The 13,210-nt window shown below is 57.1% G+C and overlaps 1 protein-coding gene across 7 annotated transcripts; it reads left to right on the top strand.

Annotated features, from left to right (window-relative positions):
* Positions 1 to 724: 724 nt before the first annotated feature.
* Positions 725 to 12,665, top strand: RASGRP2 (RAS guanyl releasing protein 2). 7 transcript variants are annotated; one of them, XM_036762832.1, is made up of 17 exons: positions 725 to 858; positions 3,790 to 3,928; positions 5,453 to 5,580; positions 5,689 to 5,774; positions 6,055 to 6,186; positions 6,312 to 6,462; positions 6,800 to 6,973; positions 7,661 to 7,777; positions 8,052 to 8,333; positions 8,465 to 8,542; positions 8,693 to 8,815; positions 9,729 to 9,844; positions 10,502 to 10,643; positions 11,122 to 11,158; positions 11,315 to 11,488; positions 12,079 to 12,146; positions 12,397 to 12,654. In XM_036762832.1, the coding sequence occupies exons 2-16, from the start codon at positions 3,856 to 3,858 to the stop codon at positions 12,141 to 12,143; spliced, it is 1,878 nt and encodes a 625-aa protein (XP_036618727.1). In that variant the 5' UTR covers positions 725 to 858; positions 3,790 to 3,855; the 3' UTR covers positions 12,144 to 12,146; positions 12,397 to 12,654. The 7 variants fall into 7 exon arrangements, with proteins under 7 accessions (XP_036618727.1, XP_036618732.1, XP_036618731.1 ...); XM_036762837.1 differs by lacking the exons at positions 725 to 858; positions 5,453 to 5,580 and adding exons at positions 958 to 1,031; positions 4,701 to 4,803 and having other exon boundaries at positions 5,712 to 5,774; positions 12,397 to 12,665; XM_036762836.1 differs by lacking the exons at positions 725 to 858; positions 5,453 to 5,580 and adding exons at positions 988 to 1,303; positions 4,701 to 4,803 and having other exon boundaries at positions 5,712 to 5,774.
* The last annotated feature ends 545 nt before the right edge of the window (positions 12,666 to 13,210 follow it).

Here is a 13,210-nt window from a genome sequence, read left to right as displayed (position 1 = left end):
GGGCAGGTGGTTTCGTTGTGAGTACGTTGGAACCCCAAACGGCCGGAAACCATTTAACGGTTTGCCCAGCCCCTAATCTCACAACCTGAAGCCAGCAGCCCTTCTCATCCAGCCTGCCCGACCATCTCTACCCCCTCCCCCAGGACCCAGGCGTCCGAGGCTTCCTTATCAATGCCCTCTTCCTCTTCCTGCTGGCCTTTCCCGGGGGGACCTGTCCCATCAGTGCCTCATCGCCATTTCAATGATGCGCCCCTCGCCGGGATTCAGGCGGGTCTGGGTCCCCAGTCTCCCATTATCGGTGCCCACCACCATCTCCAGGCTCTTTTCTCATTGGTGGAGTCCGGTCAGAGCCTCCAGTATCTTCCACTGGTGCCCCACAATCACCTCCAGGCTAGCATCCCTTCGTGGACCAAGACGCCCCGGGCCCCCACTGCCCCATCAACGAACTGTCCCATTCCCTTCCCTCCAGGCATCCAGGGTCCCCAGTGCACCCTCAATAGCCCCCACCCCCGCAGGAAGTCAGAGTTAGGGCGCAGGGAGGGGGAACCCCGTGGGAACTGTGTTTGTTTCGAGAACAGGAACCGGGGCCGGTCCGGGGTGTGGTGCCCCCCCCTCACCGCAGCCTCTTCCTGTCCCTCCCCCAATTTCCTCCCGCTTAACCCCGGGCCGGGGGGGGGGCTTCTCCAGCCTCAGCAAGGGCACCGACCCCTGTCCCCAACCCAGGGGTGCAACCTTGGAGCCTGGCAGTCCCAGGCTGCCTCTGTCACCACCCCCCGCCCGTCACCCCATGTGGGGGTCCCAAGCCTTTCGGCAGGGGATGGGTTAAGTATCCTGCAGCGCCCCGCGTGTGCCAGGCGGGTGAGTGGCATCGGGCACAGGCGGCAAGGCCAGGGGAGGGCGGGGGGGGGGAGCCAGAGGGGGAGGGGTTGAGGGGAGGAGGCTGCAGAGGGAGGGGGCGGGGAGGAGGAGATGCCGGGGAGAGGGAGCGCATTGGGGAAGGAGCCGGGGACGTCGGTGGTCCAGAGGCTGAGGTACAGCCCGAGAGAAACCGGGAGATCTACGGTCCTGCGTGGGAAGGGGACAGAGGGAGGGGAACCCCGGAGCCACCGGAGAAGGGGAGGGGGGCAGGAGGCTAGAGAAAGTGCAGCAGAGGAAAGGAGAGAGGGGACCAGGACGCAACCAAAACCGAGAGGAGGACGAGGGTGGGGGGAGGAGGAGGAAGAGGAGGAAGGCTCCCCTGCTTCTGGCCCCCCTGGAAGCAGAAGCTGCAGGGGGCAGTCACTGGACCCCAGCCGATCCCAGGGTAAGTGGTCGCTCTTCCACCAGGGGGCACTGGATGTGGGATGCGGGGTGTCGCAGGTGGGCTGCGGTAGGATTCCCCTTTCTACCTGGGACCCAGCCTGGCCATGGCATGTGGGAGGGTGGAGGGCAGGGAGCATCAGAGGAGAAAGCTTAGGAAGAATGGGCCAGAAAGGGGAGGGGCTCTGGCTTCTAGGCTTGGATTTGGGGCAGGAAGGAAGCTTAGGGCTTGTCTGGTTCCCTGATCCCATTCACCTTAGGGAGGCAGAGCTCAAAGCCCAGGGAAGGGTGCTGGGAGGGAACATTCCAGGGACAGGAGAGAGCAAATGAAGGGGCCGATTCTCTGGAGGGGAAGGAAAGGGACGGGTTCTCAAGGGCAGGAGCGGAAGGGTATCTCACCTGAAGGAGAAAAAAGACAGGTCCAGGGATGGAGGCCCATGACCCATGCTCCTGTAGGTGTGAGAATGTGACTCTGTGTGTGTGTGTGTGTGTGTGTGTGTGTGTGTGTGTGTGTGCGCGCGCGCGCGCGCGCACGCTCTTGAGTGCGCACCTGCAAGCATGAGCTCGAGTGCAGTGGCCCATTGTGTATTTGTGAGCTGTGGGAGAATGAGGTCCACACTATTCAGAGTGCTGTGGTCTAGTCTTTGTGGGCCCAGGTGTCCTGTGCATGTGCACAGGTGTCCTGAAACATGCCAGTGTGACTATGGGCCTCTGGCACTTGCTCCTTGCTGAGGCCAAAGGGCAGGGTTGGCTATTAGGGTAGTTGTGGTGCCTTGGGGCTGGGGTGAGGCAGCCAGGCTCCTAAACAGCCTAAATGGCCTGGGGAAAGGGAACAGATCTTAAGATCCTAGATGGAGATCTGGAAGGGACCTGGGAGACCATTCAGGTCCCTCATGTTACAGCAAACTGAGGCAGAGTTGGGGAGAGTCTGGCCAAGGTCACATAGATAATAAGGGGCAGAGATGAGATTTGAACCCAGATCCTCTAACTCCAAGTTCATTGTACTTTTTCCTACCCCACACTGCCTTCTCAGGTGGAGGCAAGAGAGGTTGGACCAGTCTGAGCCCTCGTCTTATTCTAAATCCTCATCTACAACAGTGGATTTGGAACATCTGCCCCCTCCCCGTCCCCTCCATGGGCTTGGCTCTGCCGTGTCTGACCTCTGAGGGCTCTTGTAGCTCACAACTTTGGGCCTTCCTTCCTTTGGGCCTCAGTTTACTCCTCCATAAAATAAGGAGGAGGGGTTAGGTACTCATCAGCCTCTTGCATCTCCCCATCCTCAAAGGACTGGATTCCTGAGTTGGGAGGGGAGGTGGGATGCTGGGTTCCTAGGCTGGGGTGAAATCCTAGGGCTTGGCAGATCTGGCTGACTGGAGGGGAGGGGGGAGAATCCTCGAGATCTGGGCTCTCTCTTGTTTTGCCTTGATCCCATCTTTCCTCTGTTCTGCTTGTGTGTTGGGCCATCAGGGATGCTAGGAGCCTGGGTGACTCTCCTAGAGCCTAGCTATTGGAGAGCTGTTGGCTGGGAGATGTGTATGGCTGGGATGAGACTGAGGGGAGACATGCCAAGCCTTCTACTCTTCTGGGACATGTGGGGAAAGCGAAACACACTGGTTGGACCTAGTGAGGGGAGTAGGGCTTCGGAGGGTGGGCCTCCAGGGTTTCAGAGAGGGTAGGAGCTCTTAGGGGTACAGTGGGCTTGGGATCAGGCCCCGGCTCATCCTTCCCAGGCTTTGGGACTCCCTCCCACTGACTCATCTGTCCCAAGCCCAGGAATGTGTTTCTCCACTCCCTCAGCAGGGCAGGCCCCTGGGGGCTCTCTCCAACCCATTGTCATCAGGCTTTAGGCCTGGGGAGGCCTGGGTTCCTTTTCTCCCCGCCTCTCTCTGTCCCCCCCCCTGCCTCTGGCTCTGTCCTCCCACCCACTGGGGGAGAAATTCCTCTAAGGCTCCTTCAGGCTCCCAGTTCCCAAAATAACCCTGCGGGGGCAGGGAGACTGAGGAGCTTTGGAAGCCTCGGGTGGGGGGGAAGGAGGGGCTGTGCTGGGGCTGGGGAAGGCTGCAGGTGCCTTTTGGGGAGAGGAGGAGGCCCTGACCCCTCCTCCTGCTGCCTGCTGCTGTACTTGGACCCAGGGATCCTAGAGCAGAGTCTTGCTGCTTGGGTCCTTGGTCGATCTGGGCCTCTCTGGTCAGCTACTCCATCCCCATTCCCAGTCCCAGCTCCACCGACCCATTGCCCCCCCATCCCCCTGTTCGGGGCCCGGAAGCCTCAGTAGGGAACATTTCTCCAGCAGAGGGTTACACAATCCCTGGGTCACAGACTGCTCAGCAGAACTGCCCAAAGGAGGGGGGATCCTGGTCCCCCTCAGTGGGGGTGTGTGTGAGATAGCAGGGGGCGGGTCCTCTCTTCCCACCCTGTTCCTGTCTGCAGGGAAGCTCTTCCCCAGAGGTAGCTGCCCCCTCAGTGTTTTTCTCTCTTCTGGGGGTGCAGGGGCCCTGGGTCTGAGCCAAGTATTCAGGTCTCCCTGGGGACACGGCCAGGATCCCGGGACTCGACATGTCGGGGACACTGGATCTTGAGAAGGGCTGCACCGTGGAGGAGCTGCTCCGGGGCTGTATCGAGGCCTTCGGTGAGTTGGGAGAAACGGGTACCCCAAGGCCTCCAGCTGCTTCCCAGAACCAATGGACTCCAAAAAGCTGGACTGGCCCGGAGCCCTTGGCTTAGTGGGACCGGGGACCGACGAGTGAGGAAGGCATTAGGCAGGACCAGGGAGCTTTAGACTTGGAGTTTCGGGGCCTGAACTCTTCCACTCGCTCACTATGTGGCCCTCCTAGGATCATTCCATTGCCTTGGGCCTCAGTTTCTCCATCTTGTCAAGCGAGGGTGTTTGCTGCAATGATCTCCAGAACTCCTCTTAGCCCTGACTGTCCATGATCTTAGGAGGGAAAGGTCCAGAAGAGGCTTAGTTTACTGGGGGATCCCCTTTCCCCAGCCAGGTTGTTTGGACTCTATCTGCTCCCGGGGCTCCAGGAAGTCTCTGTCTCTTCTCACGGGGACTGTTTCCGGCTGATGGGGACCGCTTATCTGGGGGGAGGCAAGGGGGGGTATCCTCCCTCGCTTCTCCTCTCTCCTCGCCCTCAGGAAGTGACCTCTGGATTCCTGACCCCGCTGGAACCCAGGCTCCTTCCGCTCCAGCTGGGGCTCTCCCTTCCCGCCTCGGATCCCTAACTCTGGAGGTCCTGGGGGGGTGGCTGGGCTTGGCCTGCCCAAAGACGGGGCGTGGCCACCAAGCCACACCCACGGGAAGGTCCTTGGGTCGGATGGGCGGGGCCAGACCGGTCCCCTGAGGGGCTCCGAGTGGGGTGGCAGTGAGCCAATTCACCATTACTACCCTTTCCCAGACGACTCCGGGAAGGTGCGGGACCCCCAGCTGGTGCGTATGTTTCTTATGATGCATCCGTGGTACATCCCGTCCTCCCAACTGGCTGCTAAGCTGCTCCACATATATCCTTCCCTCGGACCCTGGCCCCCACAGTTCCCCCCGGCCCCTTTCGCGTTTGCCTGGAAACCAGCCTCTCCCTCTCTCCCCAGAACGCCCGGGCTCTGGCCTTGCTAGGGGAGGCAGAGGTGTAGCGGATTGGGAGACGGAGGACCTGGGTTCCATTTCTGGCTCCGCTGAGAGTGGCCCTGGGAAAGTCCCTTGCCTTCAGCTTGATCGTTTTCTCTTCTGTCACACGAGTGTAGAGAGGACATGGTCTCTGAGGCTTTCCTCCTTCCCCGTCTCTGACAGTCCATGTACCCAGCCCTGACGTCCCCCGTTCTAAGGCCCTTTCCATCTCTGACGTTCCTCGTTCTAGGGTCCTTTCCAGCCCTGACGTTCCCTGTTCTAAGGCCCTTTCCAGCCCTGACATTCCCCGTTCTAGGGTCCTTTCCAGCTCTCACGTTCCCCATTCTCTGTTCTAAGGTCCCTACCAGCTCTAAATCCTGGGATCCCGTGATCTCCCCAGATCCCAGGAGTCTTGTCCCCATCCTTCGCCTCCATTTAGAGCCCGGATGTGTTGTCTCTAGCCTGCCTCTCGTCTTAGGATCCAGGGGTCCTGTCGTTCATTCTCAGCCAGTACTTTGTAATAATGAAGTGCCTACTATGTGCCAGGGACGTGGCTAGGAGCCAGGGATACAGGGACAAACCGCAAGACTGCATTCTACTGGTCCTTCTCAGCTCGAAATCCTATGACCCTACGATTTTTCCCCAGGACACTATGGGCCTCAGTTTCTTCATCGGTAAAAGAAGGGGTTGGACTAGATGGCCTCTGAAATTCCTTTCTTTTCTAAAGTTGGGATCCCATGAACTCAGGCGTCCTACCCCAGCCTTCCCCTCCTGTCCCTCAGTTTTCCTTGACCTCCCCCTTCACCTACCAACAATCTCGGAAGGACAATTCCAACTCGCTGCAAGTGAAGACCTGCCACCTGGTCCGGTGAGTGCCAGTCATCCCAGGGCCTCTCCTCCAAGCGACTCTTAGGTTTCCCGTCCCATACCTCCCAATATACTGGCAAGCGCCTGAGCACACTGCAGACTACAACTCCCATCAACCCCTGGGACAACCACCACCCAGGTTAATGGCCCCTTGGCTGGAGGATGACGGGAACTGTAGTTCTTTGAGGTCTTGCTGTAGGGAGCCGATCAGACCGGTAGCCCAGAGACCTTACCTGAGAGGGGAAGGGACGGGCGGTCAAGATCGCCCTGCTCTGTTCCAGGTACTGGATCTCGGCCTTCCCCGCCGAGTTTGACTTGAATCCTGAGCTGGCAGAGCAGATCAAGGAGCTGAAGTCTCTGCTGGACCGAGAGGGGAACCGACGGCACAGCAGCCTCATTGACATCGAAAGTGTGTATGTGCGCTGGGTCTAGGCACGAGTGGCTGGGATCCTAGGGGTGAGCGTGCTCTCACGTAAGGTGGAAGCCTTCGGGGTGGAGTCTGGATGCTGACAGCCCGCCTCTGATCACTGCCCTTCAGCCCCACGTACAAATGGAAGCGCCAGGTGACCCAGCGGAACCCAGTGGGTCAGAAGAAGCGCAAGATGTCCCTGCTGTTTGACCACTTGGAGCCCCTGGAGCTGGCAGAGCATCTCACCTACCTGGAGTATCGCTCCTTCCGCAAGATCCTGGTGCGGGCTGGGGGAGGTGGGGAACTGGTACAAAGACAGTCAGCAATGAGGGTCTGGCTCAGACGCTGCAGCTGAGGGGTCAGGGCAACAGGGACGGAAGTCACGGCAGGTAAGGTTAGTATGCGAGTGGTGGGGGGTGCCATCAGGAGCCATAGGGCCTTGGAGGGTCTGCAGCTGGACAGAGGGTTCAGGCAAAGTGGACCCAGTACCAGGCACTGGCTTGATGGCCCTCGTGTGGGCAGGACTTCCAAGGAGGCCAAGGAAGGAAGACGTAGAAGGTGGGTGAGGCCAGGCCTGACAGGAGAACTCACAGCCCTGCTCCCTCCTCATTCTCCAGTTCCAGGACTACCACAGCTTTGTGACCCATGGTTGCACAGTGGACAATCCTGTCTTGGAGCGCTTCATCTCCCTCTTTAATAGCGTCTCCCAGTGGGTGCAGCTTATGGTTCTGAGCAAGCCCACAGCCCCCCAGCGGGCCCAGGTCATCACCCACTTCATCCACGTGGCTGAGGTGCTGACCCATATCCTCCTGCCCACTCTCCATATCCCTTCACTTGATTTCCTTCTCTCCCAATCCCCACTCCTACCCCTGAGCCCCTTGGGTTCACGAATAAATCCCTAGGAAGTGCATCAGGGTTTGGCGGGAGAACCAGCAACCCTGCCCCACCCACAACCCCCTTCTCTCTACTGAGTGAGTTTGGAGGGTCCTCTGGATCATGCCTATGGCTCACACCACACCTCTTTCTTCTGTGTGCTTGCTTTCCTGTTCTCCCTTCTATCTGCCCCATTTTGTCTGTCTATGGCCACATACCCTTCTGTTTATCCCACCATCCCTTTGTCTTTCTGTTTGTGCATCCTTCTGTCCATCTGCCTCCCTCCTTCTGTTTGTCCATCCATTTACCCATCCATTGATATATTGGCTTGTGTGTTCTTTTTGTCCCATCCATCTGCCTATTTACCTACGTGTTCTGCCTGTCTCTATCCGTCCATATGTCTCTCTATCTGTCCATCTGTCCAACCATGCATCTGTTTCTCCATCTGTCCATCCATCCTCTTGCCTGTCTGCCTGTCTTTCTGGCCATTTGTCCATCCATCCTTTTGTTTTTCTATCTATCTTCTTTGCCTTCCTGCCTCCTGGTCCTCTGGCCTCTCTCTCTGTCTCTTGTCGGCTCACCCCGTCCTGGCCTGGGGCCCACAGAAGCTGCTCCAGCTGCAGAACTTCAACACACTCATGGCTGTGGTTGGGGGCCTGAGCCACAGCTCCATCTCTCGACTCAAGGAGACACACAGCCATGTCAGCCCAGACTCTGTCAAGGTATGGGTTGCGGGGAGGGGAGGAGGAGCAGGATGTGGGGGGATGGGTGGGAAGACTCTTATCTGACTCCTACCTCTGACCTCTCTGCCTGGGGACCCAAGGGGCTTTGACCTTCCTTCCAGACCTAGCTTTGGTCAATGTTTGAGGGCAGACAGAAGGTGCATTGGGGCTCTGAGCCCTTGACCTCTGAACAGACTGATTGTGCTGGTGATGAGCAGGTGTCTAGGGCCTGAGTCTTCCGGTGCTGTGACTTCTGGCCCTTGATCCCCCCCAGCTCTGGGAAGGCCTGACAGAGCTGGTAACAGCTACTGGCAACTACAGCAACTATCGTCGCCGGCTGGCAGCCTGCGTGGGCTTCCGGTTCCCCATTCTGGGTGTGCATCTCAAGGACTTGGTGGCCATACAGCTGGCCCTTCCTGACTGGCTGGATGCTGCTCACACTCGGCTCAATGGGGCCAAGATGCGCCAGCTCTTCGCCATCCTGGAGGAGCTGGCCATGGTGACCAGCCTTCGACCACCCATACAAGCCAACCCAGACCTATTGAGCTTGCTCACGGTGAGTGCCTGCTGGGCCCTGTAGGTTATTAGGCACAGAGCTCACAGGTTCATTCTGGGCTAGACTCACCGCTGGACTGGGCTGAGGGCCACAGCTGGTTCCAAGAATGTGACTGGTCTAATGCCTTCCAGGTGTCTCTGGATCAGTACCAGACTGAGGATGAGTTGTACCAGCTGTCCCTGCAGAGAGAGCCTCGTTTGAAGTCCTCGGTGAGCCGGGCCCTGATCCTGCAGCAGAGACCCTCTCCCTCCTCCTTCCCACCCCATCTTTCCTGGACCGTTGGCTCTCTGCCATCACAGCAGAGGCAGCCCTCAACCCTTGCCCTCGCCTTTAACCTGAGCTGGTGACTGTTCCTGCAGCCAACTAGCCCGACCACCTGCACTCCGCCCCCACGGCCCCCCGTCCTGGAGGAGTGGACTGCAGCTGCCAAGCCCAAACTGGACCAGGCACTGGTGGTGGAGCACATTGAGAAGATGGTGGAGGTGAGGTCCGGCTCCTCCCCGTATCCCTGGAGCCCTTCCCTACGTTGGGAGGAGATTGTGTCCAATCAAGAAGTGGGATGTTCAGGCTGTCGAAGAAAAGACTCAGGGGAACAGCTTAGCTCTCCTCCGTGGGAATCTGAAGGATTCTTTGGCGGTAGAGGAAGGGTTAGATTTATTCTCCTTGGCCCCCCCAGGGCAGAGCTCGGAGCGGTGGGAGAAGTTGCAGAAAGGCAAATTTCTTTCTTTCTTTTATTTTTTCCCAATGAACAAAAATCTATTTTCTCTTCCTTCCACCTCCTCCACCACCCCACCCCCGCCTTGGGGAAAAAGAAAAACAAAACCCTTGTATGAAATATGCATAATCAAGCAAAACAAATTCCTGAATTGGCCATGTCCAAAAAAGATATTCATTCTGCACCCTGAGCACATCACCTAGAGGTGAACTTAGACCCTTTGAGGAAAAGCTGCCAGATAATTAGAACTGTCCAAAAGGCTGCCTCCGGAGGTAGGCACTCCTAGAAATCTGCAAACAGTAACTGGATGGAGCAGTTGTTGGGGATATGTTATAGGAGATATTGCCTTGAGTCTTTTCCAACTGAGTGTCTGTGACCCTGAGAGTGGCCCATGGGAGGATGGGGCATGGCATGGCCCCAACATCTCCTCCCAACCCTGGGAGAGCAGGGACAGGAAGCACACCCAGCATCCTCTCCCACATTGATCTATCTGGGCTCTTTCCTGGCTTGAAAGTCCTGCCATTAGGGTCATGGGGGCTATGGGGGACTGGGGGATGGACATTGGGCCCTCTCATTCTAACTAGGTGACTGAGTCTCAAAGGGTTAGAGGCCCAGAATATGGGGGTCAGGTTGGAAAGAGGAGGCTGACTCTCCTCTATGTCTCCTTGGGCACCCATCAGTCTGTGTTCCGGAACTTTGATGTGGATGGGGATGGCCACATCTCCCAGGAGGAATTCCAGATCATCCGAGGGAATTTCCCTTACCTCATCGCCTTCGGGGACCTCGACCAGAACCAGTGAGGCTGGGGCTGGGGCTGCGGCTGCGGCTGCAGCTGGGGAGGGGGCTAGAAGCCAGTGTTCAGTCCCAAGCCTGTCTGAAATTTGGTCTCCTCACACCTGTGAAGTGGGGACAGGTCTTTCTCCATGTGTTACTGGGTTGGAGGGAGGAAGAAGGGTGAGCAGTGGTTATCACGAAGCAATCATCTACAAGGAGCTTGGGAGCCCCTACTTTGATGGGAATGTAACAGTCTCCAGACTGAGCTGATCCTTCCTAATTTGGACTAGTGAGGGAGGTGGAGGAACCAGGCTGAATTAACTGTGGCATGTCATTAGACATCTCCTTGTTCCCGGAGCTAACAGCCAGCAAAGTGTTGGCAAATGGCCTTCTTGTAGGCCTGGCTTTAATGATGGGATAAGAATGGTCTGTAATTAGCAGCATTCCTCTGCCTACTAAAATCCTTGAGAACCGGTTTGTCCTCTTAAGTAGGTTAAACATGCCCCTTGTATTAGCATTCAGAGGCTTCAACTGTGAAACAAACCCTTTTGTCCAAGGGGTGCAAAGGGAAACCCAACTTTCCCAAGTTCCAAGTTTGGCACTGGGGGACACGGCTGGCAACAGGTCTGCCCTTGGGGTGGAGATTTGAGCTCTGACTCGGCCTGCTCCTCTGCTCCAGGGATGGTTGTATCAGCCGGGAGGAGATGGTCTCCTATTTCCTGCGATCCAGTTCTGTGCTGGGGGGCCGCATGGGCTTCGTCCACAATTTCCAGGAGAGTAACTCCCTGAGGCCTGTTGCCTGCAGGCACTGCAAGGCCCTGGTGAGCCCCCTCTTCTTCCCCCACCCCCTCCTGGTCTTAGCTCCCTCCTTAGTTCCAAGCTCAGCCCACCCATCCCTTTGAAGTGGGTCAAGATGCAGTGGGTGAAGGAGAATGTGGAACTACAATCTGGGGATGCCAGTGGATATCTGAAGGGTTGTCCTGTGGAAGGGGGATTAATCTTGTGTTTGGCCCCAGAGGGCAGATGTGGGAGCAGGGGTGGTGGGGCAGAACATAAAAGGGCACATGGAGGCTTGATGTCCAGAAGACTTCTCTGTTGTTGCAGTTGTCCCAAAGTTGACCAGCTGCCTCAGGAGGGAGTAGGTTCCCTTTCACTGGAAACCCTCAAGTATCAGGGACTCGATGCCGGGGTGCAGGGTGGTTTCTGGGGACAGAAGAAAGAAGCAGAGAGAATCCAGGCTGGTGCCAGGTTGGGGAGGAGCTTGAATGCCAGGCTAAGGACTCTGACCTTTCGTTTCAGATCCTGGGCATCTACAAACAAGGCCTGAAGTGTCGAGGTGAGGGGAGGCCTGGAGATGAGGAGAGGACCCCAATTGTGGGTGGAGTGACAGTTGTCCAAGAGGCTAAGGATGCTGGGAGGGGGTGGAGGACTGACAAGACCTCTGGGGGCATTGAACCCAGCTTCTGCACCCTCTCTCCAACCCCACTTCCAGCTTGTGGAGTGAGCTGCCACAAACAGTGTCGAGATCGGCTGTCCGTGGAGTGCCGACGCCGGGCCCAGAGCGTGAGCATGGAGGGCCCACCTGCACCCTCACCCACACACACCCCTCTTCGAGCCTTCAGCTTTTCTTTGCCTCGCCCCGGCAGGCGAGGATCCCGGCCACCAGGTAGGAGGGGGCCCTGATTTTATCTGGGTCTTGGGTGGCCAAGGAAGCATGAATTTCTTCATCAGTCAGGGTCATCAGCTCAGGATTCATAGTTTGTCTGAGAGGTGTTTCAGTAGAGCAAGGAACTCTTATTTTGGTGAGGAAATGCATGAGGAAAAGAACTGCTTCTGATGGTAACCAGCTACCATGCTTTGGGGTCAGAGAGCTCAAGGGTCTATCTAGAAGGTAGGGAGGGATGGAAGACTCAAGTTACCGGGTGTGTGTGTGTGTGTGTGTGTGTGTGTGTGTGTGTGTGTGTGTGGTGGAATGGGGCAGAGCTCTTAATTTGTAAGGGGACAAGGGAGGGGGAGTTGCTTGGTATGAGCCACTAGCCTTCAGATCCCTAAGCTCTTGAGGGAAGTGCCTGTCCCTCTCTGATAAGATCCCTGGCCTCTGATACCCCACTGTCCCTAGACTGGGCCCCATCCTGTTTGCTTTAGTGATGGGAAGGATCTGGAAAGTCTCTCAGTGGGCAAGGGGGAGGTACCTCCATGTCAGTGAGACCCAGGCATCTTTGACTGTCCTCTTTCCTCCCTGGGCACTACCCTCAGCTCCAGAGATCCAGGAAGAAGGGGTCCAGTCTGTGGAAGATGGCGTCTTTGACATCCACTTATAACAGGTGTGTCCTGAGACCCTTCTTATCCATTGGGAGCAGGGACCAAGGATGGTAGTGAGTGGAGACTGTGACTCTCTTGGGGGAGGCAGGTTTCCTGGAATTACAGACTCTCGGTGGCCAGCTATTGCAACACCCTCTCCCCCCATGGAAGGGGCCATTCTGGCTTTGCTTGGAAGCCTCAGGTGAGAGGGAGTGCCCTCCTTCCCAGGGCAGTCCCTCCCACTGTTTGAAACCCCCGCTTGCCTGTTTGCAGATCTCCTCTGGCTTCTCCTTTCTGCAGCTGCTGTCTCTGGGGCATGGACTCACCCCTGGTACTGGAGAGGCACAGACCAGAGCCATGGACCTGGGAGAGCTGGGGCTACAGCCGGGGTTACAGCTGGGGCTGCTGGGGGGGAGCTGAAGGTGGGGCAGGAGAAGGACATGGGGCCACAGGGAACAGGGGGACTTAGGTTCTCCCAGGTTGTACAAACTCTTGTGAATATTTGTATTTTCCAAATGGAATTAAAAAAAAAACCAAGGCTGATGGGATCAGGTGTTTCACAACTTAAGGTCTTGGACTCCTAAAACTGGAAATGTGAGCATCTTAGAACCTTTGAGCCATGAGTGGGTCCATAAACTCATAGAACCTGCGCCATTTGGACCTGCTGCATCTGAGAACCTTCCAGCCAGGGAACTCTTGGTAGCATCTCAGAATGAACAAGAAGGAAAGCTTAGGAGCTATCCAGACTAGCCTCCTACTCACTGCAGGAATTCCCTCCACGGTGTCCCAGCGACATCCAGGGAGACAGAGCTCACTAGAGGCAGCCTGGGGGTGGGGGGTGTGGAGGATGCTTGGTCTCATGCCCTTGTACGTCTGATCAGGTGCTGTCCCAGGGGCCTTGGTGCTGGGGGGTGGCACAGACCCCTCCAGGGTTTCCAGTCCTCTGGTTCTCTCTACCCTGTATACACACACACACACACACACACCCCAAAACTCCCTGGCCTTGATCTCCCAATGAGACCCAAGTGTCCTGTCCCCTGCCCTAAAAGCCACACAGAAGAAGAATGATTTCTAGAGGAAATGTGCA

This window comes from Trichosurus vulpecula, chromosome 6 (genome assembly GCF_011100635.1).
Source record: "Trichosurus vulpecula isolate mTriVul1 chromosome 6, mTriVul1.pri, whole genome shotgun sequence".
Taxonomy (NCBI): domain Eukaryota; kingdom Metazoa; phylum Chordata; class Mammalia; order Diprotodontia; family Phalangeridae; genus Trichosurus; species Trichosurus vulpecula.
This window is presented reverse-complemented; position numbering and strand designations above follow the sequence as displayed.